This window comes from Haemaphysalis longicornis, unplaced genomic scaffold (genome assembly GCF_048455015.1).
Source record: "Haemaphysalis longicornis isolate Haplotype H1 unplaced genomic scaffold, Haemaphysalis longicornis Haplotype H1 scaffold_1, whole genome shotgun sequence".
NCBI classification, from domain to species: Eukaryota; Metazoa; Arthropoda; class Arachnida; order Ixodida; family Ixodidae; genus Haemaphysalis; species Haemaphysalis longicornis.
The window spans coordinates 378367068-378388227 of NW_027526203.1; the positions used below are offsets into that span (position 1 = coordinate 378367068).

General features: G+C 45.7%; 2 protein-coding genes across 5 annotated transcripts in view; one reads left to right on the forward strand and one right to left on the reverse strand.

Moving 5' to 3' along the window:
• The window catches only part of LOC144155153 (septin-7-like), a 97587-nt gene extending 85950 nt beyond the window's left edge, over window positions 1-11637 (reverse strand). Inside the window, exon 1 of one of the 2 annotated variants that reach the window (XM_077686432.1) lies at window positions 11619-11637. Coding sequence is in view for 1 of the 2 variants with exons in the window: in XM_077686429.1 (XP_077542555.1) it covers window positions 4954-4974 (21 nt within the window). In the remaining variant the exon portion in view is untranslated. Of the gene's footprint in view, window positions 1-4953; window positions 4990-11618 lie in introns of those variants that run through there. The other variant, XM_077686429.1, reaches the window with a different exon arrangement.
• A 116-nt stretch (window positions 11638-11753) lies between these two features.
• LOC144155155 (F-box only protein 31-like) overlaps window positions 11754-21160 on the forward strand; it is a 38588-nt gene continuing 29181 nt past the window's right edge. The window contains exons 1-3 of one of the 3 annotated variants that reach the window (XM_077686435.1): window positions 11754-11907; window positions 17254-17313; window positions 18420-18496. In XM_077686435.1, the coding sequence (XP_077542561.1) occupies window positions 11877-11907; window positions 17254-17313; window positions 18420-18496 (168 nt within the window). In that variant the 5' untranslated portion in view covers window positions 11754-11876. Of the gene's footprint in view, window positions 11908-12246; window positions 12424-17253; window positions 17314-18419; window positions 18497-21160 lie in introns of those variants that run through there. The other 2 variants (XM_077686433.1, XM_077686434.1) reach the window with 2 other exon arrangements.

Below are 21160 nucleotides of genomic sequence, written 5' to 3' on the forward strand. Positions count from 1 at the left end.
CAACGCCACGTACGTCCACCCACGGCAGCGCAATGCCGGTTAAAATAACCTTTAGCCTGCTCACAGAGTCGAGAACTTTATATGACGGGGCTCACCAGCAAGACGCTTGGCCACTGCGACGGCGCTTGATTCTTTCGCAGGCCACGCTTGGTTGTAGCTAAGGAAATTAGGAAGTTTTAGCATACCGTCTACGGCGCTTGCGGGAGTGGACTGCGCATGCGCGGCGAGTTACCGTGAACTGTAACTTACCGGCACAGCCATTTACCCCCGCCACCGCGCTTCCATCTCGTCTTGAATACAGCAAACGCAGTGCGCTCGGTGCAGCCGATTAATCTTGGTTCACATTTTTCTTTTTAAATGATGCTCAGGAGTACGACAAACAACTTTCTTTTTCCCCCGTACGGGTGAACAAAATGGTCTCTCCTACGCGTGCTAGGCCTCGCCCGCCTTAAATAGTTCACAAGTTCGTAAGCTCGCAAAGCACTTTTACGCCTCCGAAATTGTGCTGGGAAATGTAGTGTAGGTTATTGAGTAAGTATTTCAACATATTTTACCCACTTCATGCCGAAATATTTAGCGCAGGCGTAAATTCTAGTTTACCTTGATTCCAACTGCCCTCAGTAGAAGGCGCCAGTGACAACACGTTTTTTCTTTTTCAAGCTTATAGGTGGAGGGTCCAGTATTCTCAAAACGAATAATGTTATTTTTTACGATTGACTCGTAAAGTAAAACACTCAAGCTACTCTAAACGAAAGGAAATAGCTGTGAATAATTAAATCGTGCGTGATTTGTTTCGGTACGAAATCATCACATGTTACGTGCACCACGGCGGCCGTTAAGTGCCAGAATACACAAACCGCAAACGTGTCTAACAGTTTTCAGTGGTAAAGGGGAACTCCGGCTTTTGATAACACGGTAACGATATGCTAAAACTCTCTACAGAACCGGAAACGGCGTTTGGGACTTGTTATATGACCCAGGCGAAGTACAAAAAAAAAAAAAAAAAAAAAAAAAAAAACGCTAGAGCTTACGATTTACTGCTGTCTGCAAAAAGCCCGAGATATGCGTGCTTCCATATTAAAAACGGCCCTCAGCTTTCGCGCAGAGCGCCAATTTTTCGCCACGAAGATTTTTTTCCTCACACGAGACGTCTTCGGGACTACAGGCCCAACCACATGCACGCGTAAAACCGACGTACTCGCGCAACAACGTAAACCGGCGTACCCCGTCGTACACCGAATGCTTGCTACGCGCTTGTTACGCCGAAGTCAGAGCCCGCCAGACATCGACGCAAGCTTTCGGGCGCACGGTGTTGACGTAGACTTCTGGCGGTCAGGTCGCACAACAAGGCAGCAAATTGATAAATATGCTAACTTTACTATTAATTATGCGATAAAACGAAGTAATTTGTAAAATACGAAGAGCAAAGCAACGACCAACTATGGGAGCAAGGCAGTTGACGCCAAATGTAGCGGAGGGTTTTGCAAAACCCTCCGCTACATTTGGCGTCAACTTGGCAGGCACATGTGCCTGCCAAGTATGCATACTAATGCTTAACGTTTTTTAAAGGGACAGACAACCGATTTTTTTCGCGTATATGTTCTCTAGCTCATATGAAAGCCAGCGTTTTATATAGCCCGGTAAGCACAAGCAATTTTTAAACAAACTGGCGGAAATAATTTTAATTTGGCAGCAAACTTCCTGAAATCGGAAGGGTGGCGGTTCGTAGTGTCGAAACTTGGCACTACAATATGTGTCCCTGTCACGTGACCTGCAAACCTACCAGCTACTGTAACTGCTGAAACGTTTATTTACGTATTGAAATCCTTTTAACACAAGTATTTGTACAAGCTTAAATAGCATATGTATTTCTAAACATTACTTTGAAAATTCTAAAGACACGCCGCCCGCCGCCGCTGGGTTGCTCTCAGTGTGGCTAACTGAGCCACCATGCCCAGAATCAACGGCAGCGTTCAGCAAACAGACCCAGCGAAGGAGCTTTGACGATTCTGCCTGAGTCAGGGGCGTTTGTTCTGCCAAAATATTTTATTTTAGTCTCCAAATACGCCAACGGCACCTTAAAAAAAAAAAAAAAAAAAAAAGAAATACGTCGCGCCTGGGGAGAATCGAACTTCCCGCCTCCACAACGTGAAGCCAGATTCTACCTAACGTCTATCCCAACAGATGGCGCATTCGTGCAAAATAGACCCTTGTATTAAAAAAAAACACATAAAGGAACAGGAAAGCCTGCGATTCAAGCTTTTTTATCTGGAAACAAGTTTTTAAACATCGTTTTTTATTTCGCATACAGACAAAAGTATGTTGCCGAGCTACTCTATGTCTTGGTTGCCAGCATTAGTTTTGGGAGGGACACATACGGCTCGTAGATCTAAAAATTCGATTTAAAAAGTTCTAGAGCGTTATCAGCAAAACCGTTTCTCGTCAAGGTGCTTTAAGTGATGCCCTTTCATTTGGGATAGAGAATATATACTCGAAAAAAATCGGTTGTCTGTCCCTTTAATGTCCCGAGAACTATTTTAGTTGTTTCTGCATTAAAGGAGCCATGAAGAGAAAATGCAAGTTGGTTTTATTCGAAAGATTTCGTGTTTTATAGTGCCCCCAGCGCTTGTCCGGATACAAACGGTGCTTTATTCACTGAGAAATTAAACAATTTAGGTTAAAATTTTGATTTTCCCGCTCAATCGTGCGTTTTCGTGGTCCCAAGTGACATCACGGGAACCGACCGCTCTGCAGCCTAGAGTACCTTCATTCACGCATCCGCCGTACAGGGTAGAGACACGTAACGCTGGCGCCGCCATGTTCGGTTGCTCGCTCGCCGCCGAAGCAAGTCATTGTGTCAAAACCGCGCTAAAATTATCGCCGCAACGCGGTTTACTGAAGAAGTTTGAATCATATTGTCTGTTTCGCGTTGCTAGGTCTCGTGGGAAACGAAAAGAATAACGCGTTGAGCCCGTTGGCCCAATTGCGGCGGCACGGGACCGTTCAAAGCATGGAGGAAGAAAAAGTTAAGAGACGGCGCTACCGGAGAAACGTGAAGCCTATACATAAAAAGTAAAATCGAAGTCGGCCCAGGCGTCACTGCACCACGTGACCCCATCGCGCCGCCGCCGCGAGCTCTTCAATTTCGTCTGCTCGAAACTACTCTGCTGCCCGTTGTCGCGAAGCCTGCTATATGTTCGTTTTTTTTTTTTCCACGGCTTTTGCTTTCACATATACGCGGCACTCCTGCCCGCACGCGGGCATGAGATCACCGAGCAGACAAATGCAGGAAGGACGGAGAAAAGCTACCGCCAACCAAACACGAGAGATGCGCCGGAGTCGGAGACCGCCACCGCCGCCGGCCCACCCGACCATGGACGTCACGTGACGGGCCGACTTCGGCGGAGAGAGCGGCTTCAACGGAGCTGGGCTTGCGAAGGCTTGCTGCGTGACGTCATGCCGTCTCCTAACTTTTTCTTCCTCCATGGTTCAAAGGTTGTCTCCACCCTGTACAGCGGTGTTGGTTTGTTCGCGCGTTTCTTTACGTTCCGTAACCTAGATGGCGCCACCATACCGTGGCAAGTGTTTGGTTTGTTTTTGCCCGCATTTAAACCTGGCTTGTTTTTGTTCTGGGAGAAAATTTTCGTTCCCTGAAACAGTGCTCGCTCGACAAATGGGGTCACGTAAGACACCGTTGCTTGCGTCAATCGGCCAGTGTCGTCTGAGACAACCCCAAGCCCCGTAGTGCTGTGCAGCTAAACCAAAGCATGCTGTGCGCAGTACGAACAGCAGAACGCATCAGTACTTCTATGTTTACATGTGCTTTCGTAACTTCCACTGTTTGTCCCATCATTCTTATTGCTTTGTAAAGAATGTGCCCTAAATTTAAGCGCAAATCGCTCGTTCGTCTAGTTTGTAAGCTCTACCTAATTTGCGTCTGCTTCTGCCAGCCTCCGCCAATCGCAGAGCTTAGCCCATGTGACATCACAGGTTCTGTTGCGGGAAATGAGCTGGTGGGTCGCATGACCATTCCCGTTTTTCCTAATTATGTAGCTTATTTGAGCGAAGTTAACGTTAAAAGTGGTGTCAGTATGATTCTAACGAGACAATCTTTTGATTGAACCAAACTTGTGTTTTCTCTTCATGGCTCCTTTAAATATACGTACTTTTGTGGGCATACGTATTATTTGTTTTATTTGAGTTAATATGCAGTTGAACTGGTCGCCACAAAGCTAAGTCCGCGGTAGTCGAGCCACACTGCGCGGCTGATTGGTTTACGCGCAGTGGTTACTCGCCCTCTCCGACGTCGTCGGTCGGCGTAAAGGCAGCGGCGTATGTCGTCGCAAGCGTACGTCGTTGCGCGAGTACGTCGATGTTACGTTTGCATGTGGTTGGGCCTCGACACAAAACAACGGAAGGGTAAAAGGATCCCTAGTAAATTAGCGCACGTTTACTCACAGTTGCACTGAGTGCTGCAACTAGAAACGTCCAAAAGATCATTTCAGACAGCTGAACATGAACGGGGGGGCTGTTACCGACACGTGGGCTGTTTACGTGTTCGCCGCCAAAGGCACGCGATTTCCTTGCCACGCAATCCTACACGCAGCGAGCAGGCAAAGAAGCGCGCCGATAAATACCGCTCCGGTGCGACAGGCGCTCTTCAGTTACGATGCAAGGCACGCGCTCGGGAGACTGCAGGAAACTTTCCAGCGGAGCTGGGTAATCCTTAACAGCTCACGTTAAGGACGACGCCCTGATACACGCGTACCGGCCGCTTGGCATTTGCTGACGAACCAGTTGCAGGGTTCTGCGAATCGTTTAGACTTCGCTCTGAAAGAGGATTGGCTCTCTCCCACGATCAACGCATGAGCGTGCAAGCCGGCAGGTCCTCTTCGAGAGCACACAGAAGGACACTGATTACATCCCCGTGCGATGACTCCCAAAAGGGCACACACCACGTGGCCCTCTCGGCATGCACGCGCCAGGCAGGCAGGCAGGCACAAACAGCCACCACTCGCAGGCACCCAGAACCCCCAGCAGGGCAGTCGATGAAGACGTGCGTCCAGGGAGTGCCACTCACCGTGTCTGCGACTGGAACTATAACTGGGGTAATCTACGGGCCGGGGTAACGAGCAGGATGGCGGGCGAGCAGGACACGGGACAAAGCCCCCGAGGGAAGAGCGAGAAAGACGCCGTTAATGGCACACGCTTCTCCACGACACAGCACACGCTCCTCCCCAACAACACTCTAAACATGATGCGCACAGCTGCACCACCCGCCGCTCCGAGGTAGGGGGGCACTTACGTACGCACAAAGAATGCCTTCTCGCCACTACGTGTCATGTGAACATTTTGTGTACCACATGAGAAGTAGGCAAGCACGCGGGTTACATTCCTGGCAGAGAACCGAGTATTGTTTTCTCCATGGTGAGAAATAAACGACCCCCCCCCCCCCCACAAGCAATAATGTTAAGTTCCCACGATTAAGTTCCCACTTTGGCCCCTGTGAACCACACGCAATTCCTCCAATAAATACTGCTGCTAAAAGTGCTCTCTGTAAGCGTTTAAACATACCCGTGAATTTGACGCACGCGGGGGCGAAAGCCGGGACTAACCTCACTTTCGGTGTACAGATTTATATCTGAAAAAGTAGGACACACCTGAAGCTTTTCACGAACCTTCCATGGGATTTTAACGTTGCTGTCGTGAAATGTACCGACGGTTGTGATGCCTTCTGCCAACGTAACCATCCATGTGGTCCGTCGCAATCGTAACTTTTTAGCGTCCTCTTTCGTTGAAAGCGACCAACAAACATCGTTCTAAAGGTGCCTAATGTGCAGTCCCCTGGCTAATGTCACCACTGCACGTCCAAAAAGAAAAAGAAAAAAAATCCCCGGACGCTGAACAAAGGGACCATCCATCAGATCTCCATGGCACACAGCCTTCCAAGCGGTATCTGTCGTGCGCGTGGCCCATCAGCTGAGTCACCACCATGTAGAGAAAGCATACACCAAGTATGCGCCCGGTGGCGCAATGTTATCCCTCCGATCGCGTCTCAGGGAGGCGGCGGCCGGGAGAGGCGAATTGAGAAAGCGCGCAGAGCGATTCCGCAACCCCTGACGTTGGCAACACGGGCGCGTCCAACACGTCGTTCTGCCACCATTAGCGCTCCTTCCGCTCAGAAACGCCCCGATGCGCCCGCTACGTGTCATGGCTCGGGCTCGGGCTCTAAGTGACCAAACACGGACGACTTCACTCACTGGCTAGGCACATTTTACGCACGCCTAGCGAGAATTCCACGAAAGTCCCCAAATACACCATGCTCCCATCTTGACGACGACACGCACTCGTGCCGCGGGTTTGTTCCTACCCGCCCACATTTCGCATCCAAAGTGGCCGTGAGGAGGTGCATTCGGAGGCACGCAGAACCGGAGCCTAATGTATGGGGTAAATTACAGCGCAAACAGAGCGTGGCCGCTCCTACCTCCCACGAGCCGACCAAGCGGAGCTGCCGCGTGTATCGGATTGCGCAGCCCGCAAAGAGCAGCAACGGAGCGTGGAACCACCGGTTGGGCGAAAGTGAGGCTCCGCGCCGGCTACACCACAGAACGCTCGCGAACGCCGCCCCACTGTCGCACGTTGGCATCCGTTGAACAGACATGGAGCCCTCACTGCTAAACCGCAGTCCGTGCTGTCAACATGAAAGTTAGGGCTAGTTGGTACTCTATTGAACAAACTATTTACAGCATGGAAAAAAGAACGATGGACAAAGAGAGACATTACACGAACAAGTGCGTCCAGTCTCTCTTCAACCTTTTTTTTGTTTGTTTTTCGAACGGTAAGCATTTTGTTACCTGCTGTCATGAGGCATGCTGAAACTTGTAACTGGTATTCTGAGTCCTTCCTCCACTCAAGCCTCCAGTGGAGGAGATCCTTGAAAGCAATTTGACCATGTATAAGCATTGCGGAATCCTCCCCTCAGCCGAGTGGAGGGAGCAAATTGGAGTGGAGGAGGGACTCAGAAACGGCCCTAGTGTTATTTCTAAACAGTGTCGAGAACAAAGACATTGGTTTGTTCCCAATGCAGACAGTTCATCTTAACATCAAAACATCTTGCTGCCCAAGCAATCCCACACCAAAGCTGAAACAGCGCCTCAACAGCAGACATATCTTTGATCTCATATGTGATATCGCTAAGCAACGCCAGTGGTGGATTTGACATTTGACTGATGTGGCAGCGTCCTCGTATGGGAAATGTTATCTTTCGCAGATTACAAGTGAACCCTACAGGACTTAAGTTTAGCCCAGTAGTCCCCCACCATCCATTCTACTAAATGAATGCATTCAACAGCCACTTCAGTAAGTGATTCTGGGCCCCTTTAAAGGTCAAATAGGGAGCACATACAACTTGATAAAGTTGCGTTTTTAGAAAGTTCAACCACTTATTGCACCTTACTTGTCATGCAGTTCTGCTTTGTTCTTGAGTGTGGTGCTTTGTTTCAACGTCTATGGTACAGGTGAAAGCTCCCCCATTAAAAGACCCCCTCCCCCCTATACAGTAAAAATCAGTGGATGGTATATGAAAGCAGCTCCTCAGCAAAGACTAAGGTGGGAGCAAAGCAAGCAGATAGCACTGGTCACCCGACAACTTGAGAAGCCTATTTTGGATCAAAATATTTACTGTACTAGTGACGTCTGATGGCCAAATGGAGTTTGTTCTTGTGTAGATAAGAAATGGGCCTTTGAAAGAATACCTAAAGTTCCCAAGCTATCATATATTCATCCCTTGTGTTCAGAAAGCTCCGAACTAGGAGCGTGCCCTCTGTCGTACCATACTTAGTAGTGACACGATGGCCGAATCCGTATCATTTGCCAATGAACTTTTATGAACCATTTTCCATCCTTGATGAAAGAATGAAGAAAATGCAGTTGTCCTACAATTAATTCAACTCCAGAACGGATGCACAACTAACTTAGTTCAAGCGAACTGCCACTGAACTGGCATCTAAATATGTGTTAAAAAAAAAAAAAAAAAAAAGAGAGACCCCTAGAAGGAAGAAGGTTCTGAGTGTGCATAACTCGTAAAATGATGCACTGGCTTGTGGGCTCTTGGCCCAAAACAATCCCCTCTGGGCAAACATTTATGCCCTGTAAAGCACAAAAACAAGGAACACTGTTGAAGAAAAACTGAATAAGTGAAATCTTCAGCATTATTCATCATAAGTTCTGTGAAAAGTGCGAGTAGGAATTATAGATATGAATAACACTGATGTGGTTACCCCATTTTAAAAGCAATTACTTCTCCACCCAGTTCGTCTACAGTACCGAGTACACAGGGCGATTTATTTTAGTTTTAAAAGAAGACTGGTACAGTAAAACAGTTATAATTTTTGCAGGTAAGTTTAAGGGCCAGGCAAAAGTTATTTACAGCAGAATAAGCAAGATGATACTTACAAATAATTCTGAAATTAACTTTTTGATCACCGGTTTCAGGGCAAATGTTTGTACGTGGAGAAAGTTGGCAAGTAATAAAGCTGCCCCCCTAAAAAAACTCCAAATCTGGCTTCTGACCAGAGATATGCATAACCAAAAAGTTGGCTTTCAAAGACACTAGTGTTGCATGTCTAATGCCAGTTGCAAAACAAGATCGAAAAAAGCAGTGTAACTGAGAGCCAACTTTGACAATGCATCACTGTGAACCAAAATCAGAGCCGCCCTAACGCGAGCTAGTTTTTGGTTATAACTGGCTCCCATTTCCTTAAAAATGTGCCCTAAAGCCACCATAAACTTATGAATTGTCTTCAAGTTGCATATTTCATGGTAAATGTCCACCTGGGTCTAAAACGTACCAGCAAAAACAGCATTTGCTGTACTACCCCGCCCACCTTTTTTTTCAATTGGTGGCGGCATGAAACACATCACCCTGTATAACCACACATATGCCCAGATAGATGCTCTGCCAAACACTCAGCTCCAAATCACCCAATGTTTTAGGCACACTAGATAAGAAGAAAAAAAAAAAACACCAAATGAAAACGGAGGACAAACATGTGTACCTGCTAATTACACCCCTCATGCCAACTGCTTGTTCTGACAAAAAGTGCCAGGAAGCAATAGACTACCACTCTCTACGTGGTGGTGCTCTTATCTGAGCAGCCAGATCCATGGGAAAAAATTGGCCAGACGCTGCAAAGCAGCCAGCCTGCCTGCAAAGAGCCGAGCACACACCAGTGGCAAGCCCCACAGCTCAGGTGGTGGACATACCAAGCATAGAGCTCCCCAACTTGAGCAGTTTCCACACTTTTTTTTCCTGCTTAAAGCAAGTAACCCACATTAATGCGTACTAGTATGTAAAATGACAAATAATTGAAGCGCAGGACACCGGGACGAGCGAGTCAACACACACAAGGCGCTACTTCCAACAGTTTTATTAGCAGACGAATACACATATATATACACATGAACACTGGCCCACGTCATAGTACAATTTTACACGTCACACTTGATTAAAAAAATCGCACTCTTTCTTTGATAAGGCGACAGACGCAGTGCTAACACACTCGTGGTCCGCTTTTACTATCATGTGAGCTTCTAATATCTCTCGCTTCTAATATCTTTTGCTATCATGATAGTTGTTGCTAAGCATAAGAACCAGCTTACACGAGATATTAGAAGCTCACAAGCGAAAGCAGACCACGAGTGTGTTAGCACTGCGTCTGTCGCCTTATCAAAGAAAGAGCGTGATTTTTTTAATCGAGTGTGACGTGTAAAATTGTACTATGACGTGGGCCAGTGTTCATGTGTATATATATGTGTATTCGTCTGCTAAATAAACTGTTGGAAGTAGCGCCTTGTGTGTGTTGACTCGCTTGTCCCGGTGTCCTGCGCTTCAATTATTTGTCATGTTCTACCAACAGGCCCAAACCAGCACCCTTGTGAACTAGTATGTAGTTACAGTACACCTTTGCTAAATGGAGGTCACTTTAAAACAATTGCTACTCAAACAAACCAGTCTCAGAGTTGTTTGGTTAGCAAATATGAATCTTGCTATGTAAAACTCCCCGGTAAATAAAGCAAATATGAGTAGGTTTTGAAGTATACTATAGACGGGATTTTTCTGAATACTCTTAAAATTGAGTTTATGGGCTAGATTACGCTTGTAAGAATTTTTACAGGGCAAGCTCGACTTGGTAAAATCTTTGGTATGCATACTACGCCACCCAACCCTGCGCACACAAAAAAGAGGCAGGGCCGAACAAGAAAATAAAACCAGATCGGATTGCTATGACAGATAGCAAAAAAACAATGAAGCATTGTGAGCGACAGGAAGTGCGGGGATAAATGAATGCACCGCAGCAAGCTTGCACGCAGCGATGCAACATAAGCGCGGTCACAGTACGCCTCTCCTGGCTTTCGGTCCCGTTACAGCAATCCGCCGCGGCCGTTCATGTGCCGCGTGCCCGACGTGATTTCGCCCTGCCGCCGCATGTGCACAGTTATACTGGCTCACTGGAGAAACTTCCCATCCTTGTTACGATCGCTCGGGGGACAAGGGAGCGTGAATCATGGTCGCGCGGTCGGTGTGTAGCCGACGCTCGTCGCCATGGCAACCACACTGCCCTGGCCGTTTCCCCGACGGGGCTCGGCACACGCCGCCGAGTCACCCGAGTGGGCAAAGCCCCGCTCCGAAACAGCATCCGCCCTCGTCGCAGCCTTCGCTAGCCTCCGTAAACAATACATCGACGCCTTCAGCGGTTGCCCATCCGGTCTCAGCCGACGTCCTGTCCCAGCTTCGCCGGCAAATTCGCGATAAGAATCCCCTCCGTCTCCTGCTAACTCGCTCTCTCCAATAATTCTTGCTCTTCCTTCAACCGCTTTCCTTTGCTTTACAATAATCAGTAAAAGAAAAGCACCATCTTCCACTACTTCCGCTACGCATACGCCAGCTTGACCGAGTCAGAAAGAGTACGTGCCTCGCATGAGGCGCGACAGCACCCGGCAAAAAGTGTTTCCAACAAGGCGGGAACTTCACTTTTCAGCGATTCCTTCATACACACAGACGAGCAAACCGCCACACCACGGGCTTCTGGCTGTAAATCGCGCCCCAAGACCAGAACTTCATACCACTGCCTACGTCCTTCCCACCCCCCGTCCCCTCCTTCACAGGAGCACTTATTACGACAGTCAACGAAGTAAATGAATTAAAAAAAAGCACTCATGCAAAAAATAAAAAGCGCTGTGATTCGGAGCAGTGGCGGCGCAGTCTTCAATGGAAAAGCCCGGATTTCAAACAATAGCTTCGATCACGCCCTTCGCTTGGCCGTTTCTACAATATTCCTAGTGACGGAAATCCACTAGACGCTACTTCACGCATAAAAAGCATTTGCAACACGCATACTTCCTCGCAACCACCGGTGCGGCTACTCACAGTAGAGCTTCAAAGTGTGCGCACTTCGCACCTTGATAAAGAAACTAAGCCTAATATCGCCCTTGGACGCTGCGTTCAAAATGCGCAGCCCTTCAATGGCGAATACGAGGAAGCATACAAGACAGACGCTGCGCGATGCATTCGTCCAAGCATGATCGGCGAGAAAAATGCTAACAGACGAACTACTCACCTGTTTTTTGCATGTTGAGGCGAGACTCTGCGACCACCTTCAGTCACACGCGCATGCGTACCGAAACACACACAGCCACACACTAACCTCAAACCCATGCTGCCCATGCCATTAGCAACGGAGTGTTTACGCAGTTGCTATGTGAGTTGCTGACAATGGGCCCACTGCCCAGTCATTGCCCAATCGTTAATTTGTGACTACTCGGTCATTTGAATTAGCTGTAATCGTGGAACTTGATTTCAGCTAACTCCACAACGTATGTTAGGCAAAACAAAACACATCTCAGAAGGTAAGGAAATGCCTTATTGGCCCTATCTTGCTCAACGCATCTACGAAAAATACTGGAAACACAACAAACTTTACACTTTTAATGGTTCTTTGTTTCACGTAATGCGTTCTGGGCCAAACCATGCCTGCTTCGTTCCTGCTTGATCACATAAAATTAAGTTGTACTAGAAGCTTTTGGCTAAATCTAAAGTGCATTAACTGAACATTTTGCGCAATAACACATACTGAATGTTAAATGAGTATAAATAATGATATAAACGCTCCTCAGCTTCTTTTTTTTGCAACAACCAAAAGCATCAAAGGCCTCGTAGAAGAAGCCGTCGAAACTCGGTGCAACTTCGGCGCCGTAGTGGGAGTGCTATCAACGAATTCGTCATGGAGGCTTTTCCACCCGAGCTTCTGGCTAAGATATTTAGTTTTTTAAACGGTAAAGATATTGCCAGCGTCGCCCAAGTATGTCGCTCATTTTATGAAGCCAGTCAAGTAGAAAACGTCTGGCGAACGCGATGCGCTCAGGGTAAGTCCTCCGCTAGCGACCAGCCAACGTTGCCGTCGAACGCCATCGAACGCCATCGGCCTGTCATGTTTCGCAGGTGTTTCTTGCCCGAGTTTGTTTCCTAAATAGTGCTGCCGCTGTGGCAACGTTAGCAATGCTGTAAGCTGTTAAAGGAGCACAGTGTAATGGCTCTAAATCTGAGAAAAAACACAAATCGTAACTGTTCTTAAATGGCGACGTTTCTTCGTTATAAATGCGCGTTTCCTCCGTGCCAATCGCTTGGTCACTGTAATGTCAACTTATTGGCATTTATTCATAGTTTTGCTGGTCTTCTTTTTCCTCTCTAGCTGAGTTGGCTTCCAAAACTTTGTTGCCAATTCAATGATAGTGCAAGTATGTCGGACTGATCCGAGAAATGTACAGGAAACTACGTCGTCAAAGGTTTAGTTGCCTTGGAGAAACGGGAAGTTTTGAGGTGACAGTGGGGCTCCATCAAGGCCCAGCGCTGAGCAAACTTGTGCAGCATGGTCGTAGATTTGATCAGAGAACAAGTCGGAGAAGTCGTTTAGTTGATACTGTGTGCAGGTGACATTGTATGTGCAGCATTGAAAAGAGAGCGCAGGGCGACATTAAGATCAGAGGACAACTTTGGAAGGTAGAGGCTTGATAATAAAAAACAAAACGGAATAAATGGCCTGGCCTGCCATACAGGCGAGTGGAAATGATAAGACCTGAAGCCGAATTGTCTGAGAGGACAACATACTTGAGATACTTGAGCTCAACGGTTGCACAACAGGCGATGTAGAGAAAAAGTTTCCATCAAAATCTAGGCGGGATAGCAGAACTATGAGGAGTCGTCAGGAGCACTCTGCCAGACGCACAAAAAAAAAAACGTGGATCAAACTTGATTGATTGATTGTGGGGGTTTAATGCGCCGACGCCACGCAGGCGATGAGGCGCGCCGTAGTGGAGGGCTCCGGATTAAGTTTGACCACCTGGGGATCTTTAACGTGCACTGAGATCTCGTACACACGGGCGTTTTTGCTTTTCGCCTCCATTAGAAAAGCGGCTGCCGTGGCTGGGAATCGCACCCGCGACCTCGTGCTCAGCAGCACAACGCCTTAGCCACTGAGCCACCGCGGCGGGTCTGGATCAAACTTCGGGGGCTATTGTATAGGACAGGGGTTAGACCACTGATGCTGTACACAGTGCAAAGCACTCCCTTTGAAGAAAGACAGCAGTTACAGAATGGAAACAGCTCAAATGGACGTGTGCAGTGACAGGGAAAGATTTTTACCTCGAAGTAGTGTACGTTTTGACCCCCCGGGTTTCCATTCCGGTGAAGCCGCTTTACTTGGCGCGGCTTTGCCGTTCCTCTTTGCCGGTGTCTTTCACATTTAAGCGCGCGCTCATAAGTGGTTGCTAGTTAATGCGTGCACAAGCGGGAAGTGGAGGGTGGAAGGGGGGCGTGCACGCGAAGTTATAGGTTTCATGTCCTCGTTGATGACATGTCCATTGTGCTGGCGTGAGGCTTACACGTGGACGTCAAACAGCCAAATGCGACCTGTCTGGCGTCTTCACCGGTCGAGTGCATTGGTTGTGTGTTGCACGGACAGTAAGATGCCTTTGATGTGGAAGGGAAACGGACGGCCCCATGTTTGTTCACTAGAATAAAGCTCGAGTCCTCCAAAGTTTCATTCAGCTAAACAGCTAGGAAGTATGCTCAATTGCAAATTACAAAAAACGTGGTTTGTTTTGTGCACTCCGTTGACTGCGTCCAGCTTCGCGGGTCATCCGTCTTCACAGAATGGAAGGGCTCTAGTTTTTTTATGACTTATTGGTGGGACTTTAAAGGAGCACTGACACCAATTTTTGTGGCTGATATTATTGTACCGTTTGCTTCCTTTACCTACCACGACGTCATGCGATAAGGAAATTTGGCTGCACCGAGATACTGAAATGTAAAATTTCAGGGAGTGAAATATGAGGCACTGCAAAGCAAAAAAAAGGCAATGTGTCGTTGAGAAGGAGTGCAAAGACAAAAGCCTAAGGGCTAAGTGGGTCACTGACAGAACGAAGTGGAGGGCACTATTTGGAGTCAGTGACCCAGTGTGGGATACAAATGTGAGCAGAAGTAGCAATAGCGCCTAGTTGAACCTTAGAGCAATGAAATTTAAATGATACTGGCTTTTGGTTGTGCACCATTGCCCAAAAGAACTAGAGAGGCCTTTAAAAACCCACTTAATGGGTACATGTTATGCTGGCTGATTTTCTCTCTCGTGTTTTTTGCATGTGCCCACTCACAATTTGCGTGGTTTGCTGGCTTACACGTAACAAAAATGGGGTGATCCTTCAGGATAGCTGCATTACTGCTTGTGCAAAAACATTCTAGCCGATATTTTACATTAGTGAGTGCTTTGCATAAACCTGTTACTTGGTTTGGAGTGAAGGAAGGATTACATTCATTAGTCATGCTAGGGCATTTTTAAGCACATAGTGATGCGATTATATACAAAGCCGTATCACATCTGCATGGAGCGTATCATGGAAATTATTGAGTTTTTCAGCCTAAATAAAAAAAAGTTTGCAGTTCACTCACATCGGCAGTGAACAAGCAAAATGCCAGGTAAAGTGTGCCCTGTGAGTTTGCCCGCAGTTGTGTGGCCAGGTGTAATAGAAAACTGGGGAAGATATTTATGGTGGGTTAACAGTGCACAAATAGAGCTGCAGCAATTGTACATTATAATTTTAGTACTTTGCTTAAAACCTTGTCACTTTCGCTCTGAAATACATTTCATTACGGAAGATCTGCGTAACGCACACAAGAAATATAAATGCTTGAAATTGTTACCACAAATAGCTCTGAAGCATGCAGCAGTAATCTTCTGTCAATGCACCTTGCAGTCATATATTTTTTCGCTTGTTATGCATCTCATCACGACTGCCTTGTTGCTCTTTTTGGTACCTCGTGGCAGCATTGCCATGTGTCATTTCAGGAAAAGCCAGCAACAGATGGGCTGAACGTAGCAAATGGCTCCATCTGCATAATCATTACACTTGTTTTCGTCTGAGGGGCATTTTCCTTTCCGGTGGGTGGGAAAACGGTTACAACTTCACTGTATAGCACATCGCTACGATGAAACTTTTCTTCTTCCAAAAGTTCCCACACATTTGCACTCCAACATTTTTTTTCTCTAAGCCGAGTATGACAACGGTGCTTTCTTAGTTTGTTGAGAGCTAAAAGCCTTGTTGCATTAAAAATTCGTTCCACTGCATTTATTTTTTGCAAATGGACCAAGTTGGTGCGGGGTGTTGCAGTGCTATTGTGGAAACTTCAAAATGCTTTTGTTGTTCTAACCGCTCACGTATTTGCTCCCACATTTCACACGAAGGTCACACTTTATTGTCTGTTTTGTTTAGAATTGTCCATTTTGTTTAGCATTAAGATTGGTGGCAACTCCTACCGCATTATTTCACAGTTTATTAAAAAAACAGTTTCATCTACATTGGGACCCTTTGCAGCATAACCACAACCAGTCTGAACTGGTTGCAAAGAGAAATGTGTTGCATTACTTTCCACACAGACAAGGCATGTGAGCAGTGTGCCTCAGGTCTTGTATTTGCGCTGGTACGGGGCGGTACCAGCTGATGTATACTAGTTGCACTGATGTTGTGGTGGCTTCCTGAGTGTTCCCGGTAGTGTTTCAACTACCTGCATTTGGTCGTACTTGTTGAAGAGAGTACACCATGAATAGAAGGTCTGCGTGCAAAGTTAACAAGTGCTAACAAACGAGCACTCCCAACTAAAAATATTTGTCTAATGGGAAGAATGCAATGCATTATACATATACAATCAGAGCGCAAGGTAGCATTTTCTGTCCTTGTTTGAAGGTTTTGCTCTGAACTTGCCTTCTCTGCTATATGACAGTCATCAAGCTAGCACTAAATGTCAACAGTGCAATATTACCCCTCATTGCAGAACTTCAGAAGGAATGAAAGTGTACTATGCTTGAAATATTGTAATATGCATTATTTCCTGTAAACTTGGGTCTCAAATACTTGTTGTTTATATTGTGAGGGCTCTTAAATAAAATGAGAGCTTCAACTAATTAATTTAAGTATGTTACCTTATTTTCTTTCTTCTTGCTGGAAACTGTTTTATCCCAGTTAAAAGAAATAAATAGTTGCACATCCAGTTCCAAGTTAGAGAAACCATTGATTTACCATCTCGTCTGTCATGCTCAGCATTTTTGGATGATTGTCAAGTAGCAAAAGCTTAATGTGGGTGAGTTGGTTTGCCATAATGGAAAAAGGTTTAAAGGCACAAAAATTGGGGACAAAAGGAGAAACAATCACGGCAGTACCTTGTCTGTAGTGCTTGTTTCTCTTTTTTTCTATATGTCTTGCACTTTTAGACCCTTTTCAGTTATGGGCAAGTGTCCTTTATCCTGTTTTTACAAGCAGTGATATCTTGCAAAAAAAAGTGGGTAAAAATTTTTATTGACAATTGTATGTTTGTTTTTGTTAAAGGCAGCAGGAACAGGATGCAGGTCAAGAGTTTTTGACGGAGAACTTGTGTCGCATCTTAAGTTGTTTGTACAGTAAGTTCCTGTACTCCAAGAGATCTTGAAAAATTGTTTTAAAGTTGCTTGTGTAAAGGACGTTCTTTTTATATTTAATCCATGTTTTAACTGGTCAAGCCTTTGTTCTAATGTGTTTATTGTACTTGGCAGTTCTGTTAAATAAGCTTATTTCTTTAGGGGCATGCTCAATCTATGAATGGAACTCTGTTCTCATGTGCCATTATGCTTAATATATGTTTATTATTGTTTTCTTTTCACCTTTTTCCAGAATTTTCAGTGAAAGTGAAACATAATGGCAGTTTCATCTTCAAGGATGTGTACACCAAGTGTAAGTTTTATGCGTTTAGGCTCACTTCTCCATTTGTGTGCCTTAGTAAAAGGTAGCATTCCATACAGACTTATGTATACACATTGCTGAAACTGCATCATAATTACAAGTTATGTTACCTGGAATAATCAATTGCCTTTCATGTTGCTTTCTTTTTACAATTTTGTATGGGCTAACTGACCTGCATAGGTATCAGAACCAGCTTTTTTAAGCTTGTTAGGTTTTGCTTTTGACTTTCTCATCTTGTTAAGCTTCTGCAGCTGTTGCTTTTCAAAATGTTATTGCTCAAATTTAGTTTCAAGGTATTGTTTTTGTCTTGCATTTAGTTCAAGTAGGCAAAAGCTAAGCGTCTGGCTCTTGGGACTTTAACTAAATATTGTGTAGGAAGTGTAAGTGCAGCAGTGCAAAAGAAATCCTCTGCACCACATCGTCCGTCTACAAAATATGAGTGCGAGTCTGTTAGAGGCCAATACATAATACAGTACGCTCGAAGGCTCCTTTCACTTCTTACTCCATGACGTTTCACACTTGCATGCACTTTCCACAGCTATTGCGAGCATTGCAGTAAAACTATCTCACTGGCATCACAATTCTACCTGCTGGCCTGCACTCTAACCTCACAGCTGGCCTGCATAAAATGTTGTAAGCAAGGTCAGCTTAATTGCAATGGTATTTATTCCTAAACATGAACTTAAAACCTGAGAGCAAATTCTTGGCATTCACACTCAAAATGTGAGGAGCACTCTGACAGCAAAGGAGGCAAATTTTTGTTTGGCCAGGTGGCCTTCGAAACCTTTTGGTATTCAGGTATAGTGAAAAGCTGGCCATAGGGTCACTTTGTAAGGTGACTAAGGGACTGTTAGTGGGCCCTTTGCTGGGGAAAATCCAAAAGCTTTTAAGAAGAAAACGTAATTAATTGCAGGTAGTCGATTACAGGAGAAAAAAGTTTCGAATAGATGCAGTGTTAAAAAAGTCACGTAAGAATGGAAAAACATTGCAAGTGCAAGTGATCATTTACTTGTAGTTCAAGCCATGTTTACTTGTAGTTCAAGCCTGGATGCTTAAAATTGTCGTGGGCATGTTTCCTCTTTGCTTTATTTGGGCAGTGCTTCACAAGTACCGGTTCTACCTCGGCCTCTGGCAGCCACAGGTGTCCTCATACGGGGGCTTGTTCCAAGTGCAGGTTGGTATCTTTTGCTTCCTCACATTTAGAAGAGTGGCCCTTTGGATTACAGAAGAGCTAGAATGGCCCTTTGGATTACAGTTTGGGTCCTTGCCTTCAGTGGCTGGAAACTTTTGCTTGAGTTAGCGAAGAATGGCAATGGGGCAGAAACTAAGAGGCATGCCACGTGGAGAAAACAGCCACTGGTAATCCATGGTGAGCAACTCCACTGCAGCACATGGAGGGTGTATCTTTTAGTGGTACTAGATATTAAACAGAAGTCAGTACTTTTGCAGCCAAGCCCCCCTATTGTGTGGACTTGGCGGACACTTGCAAAAATAAGTAGACTGTTGCAGTGACTTGCTTAATAGACTAAAATAGTAATGAGCTTTAGGATGAATTGCAGGTGTTAAAAAACCACTTCTTTTGGCTGCAAACCAGAAATCTTTTGCAGCTTTTAAGAAATGCGAACTAGGCCCACTGAGTTGCTACTGAGAAATTACATCATGCATAAATGGTCGTGGGACTTTATGGTGCTCATTGCTTGGGTACAGCCTTTTCAGCAGTTGTTCATTGGCACTCATCCTTTTAATCATGTAGTGACCGTGGGGTCCGGCATGCCCTAATGTTCAACTTGGTGTTCCCATTTTTGAGGTGCTCAAGGCTACACACATTCTTGCTCAGAGTATTGGAGAAAACAGTAGGAGCAACCTAAATTTGAAATGGATTTTATTTTCTTTGTGGCTTAGTGTCCAAGTTATTGTGTTACTGAGCACAGCATTGTGCTGCTAAGCGCAAGGTGACGGGATTTATTTGCAGCCACCGTGGTTATTTCTCTAATGGAGAAGAGAAACAAAAACAGCCGCGTACACGAGATTTCGGTGCATATTAAAGATCCCAGGTGGTTTGAATTACATTTTAGCCCTCTACTATGGCATGCCTCACAGCCCCAGTGTAGCTCTATTTCGAAGTATACTCTGGGACAACTTTCTGTGGCAATGCAGTCAAGGCTACGGAACCGGACCACGCCTTTTCACTGCGAACTGGGAAGTAGTTCAACAAGAATAATTGGCTGGCTAAACAATTCAAGAATATTTAGTTCTTATGTTTTAGACTTGCATTGATAATGCCACTAAATTGCTAGCCAGAATGTACAAAACAGCTTTTTTTTACATTTTCGGATATTTTTGGTTGTGGCTGTCACCGCTGGCGTCGCAATGGTTCCCTCCCGAAAACAAACAAACAAACAAAACATGGCGTTTTTGTCGACGGCTTTCGGTAGCTCGCCACTTCATTCTCCGCATAGGATTTGTAAAGCTTCGCTGTCTAAACAAACGAAGCGAGTTGTTTGCAAAGTGTACGCCCAAGTGAGACTGATGCAACTGGGACTCTCCGCCATTTTCGCAATTCGTTCGGTTAGCCAGTTTCCCGGCGTAAGCGAGCGTGTGCGTAAGCATGTGTGCGTGCTGCTTTTTTGGTATACCGCGACCGTGCTATACAAGTACGCCGCACATGCCGGTGGTGCTGCCCAGTAGGAGAGTTTACAGATCGGTGTATTCCGTCAAAACTGCAGCGCTTACAAAATTCACTTCTTTTCTGAACGATACAGAGTCCACAGTCGGTCTGAGTTCTCCAGTTCACGGCCGCTCGGGCCGTGTCCAGTCAAAGCGTTAGCCTGTGTTTACAAACGAATGAAGCGTGTGGAAGGAGACGCCAATATGCCTGCATGCTCGGTGATCGTGGTTTTGCGCACTCAACTATGGAGCTTAGGCGAAGAAATGAACTGTATCAAATGTGTACCGAAACTGAAACCGAAACCAGTTTATTAGGAACTACTTTGCGCAGTAACGCAGAGCAGTTAGCTTCCCCCTGCCCCTCCTTCCGTAGCTTTCGCTCCATTGCCACAGAAAGTTGTCCCCGAGTATAGTTTTGTGCGTGGAAAGCAGTGGCTAAAATCAGTTCCTTTAAAATTTTGAACTCTATGATTAAACTAATGAGATGGTTATTCCAACTTCTGGTAGCCGCCCAAACCTACAAACACATGGCACAGAATGCGTTTATGCAGCTATTATTGTTGCCTTTAATTTTGTGCTGTAAAAAAAAAAAAAAAAGCTGCGCGTATTTTTGAAGAAGCCACTCATGGTTGAATAACTTTTTATATTACCTGAAAGATTGCACCATTTATAACTTTTCGGGGTCTTGTTTGATGGCGAATGGCACTTTATTGGTTTAGAAATGTATTACTGAAATACTGGAGGGGACATTTTTCTCTCCTGCTTCCCCACTTCCCCTTCTTTTTTTCCGATGCAAAGTGAAGTTTCACAAAGCGTTCATGAGAGAACTGGAGGTTTTACCATCTAGCAGAAGGCATAAAATCTGCAGTGTAGTTAGCCACCATGATGAAGCCAAGGGCTGGCGCGATAGCTAGTTGCCGTGATTGCCCCAGTCCAGTTGCCTGCAGTATTAACCTCGTGCTATGTATGCCACTGGCTGTCATAGAAAGTGACAGCATCTCGTGTATACACCTGCACGGATTTTTTTTACTACACTTGTACACTAAGGCAAAACTCGCGACCAAAATATGCTGACTAGCTGTTTAGTAATGCACAAAATCTTAAAAGCCTAAAAATGGCATTCCCAGTGGTTCTTTATGTGCTATGATTTGTGTCATCGAAAATTGTTCAT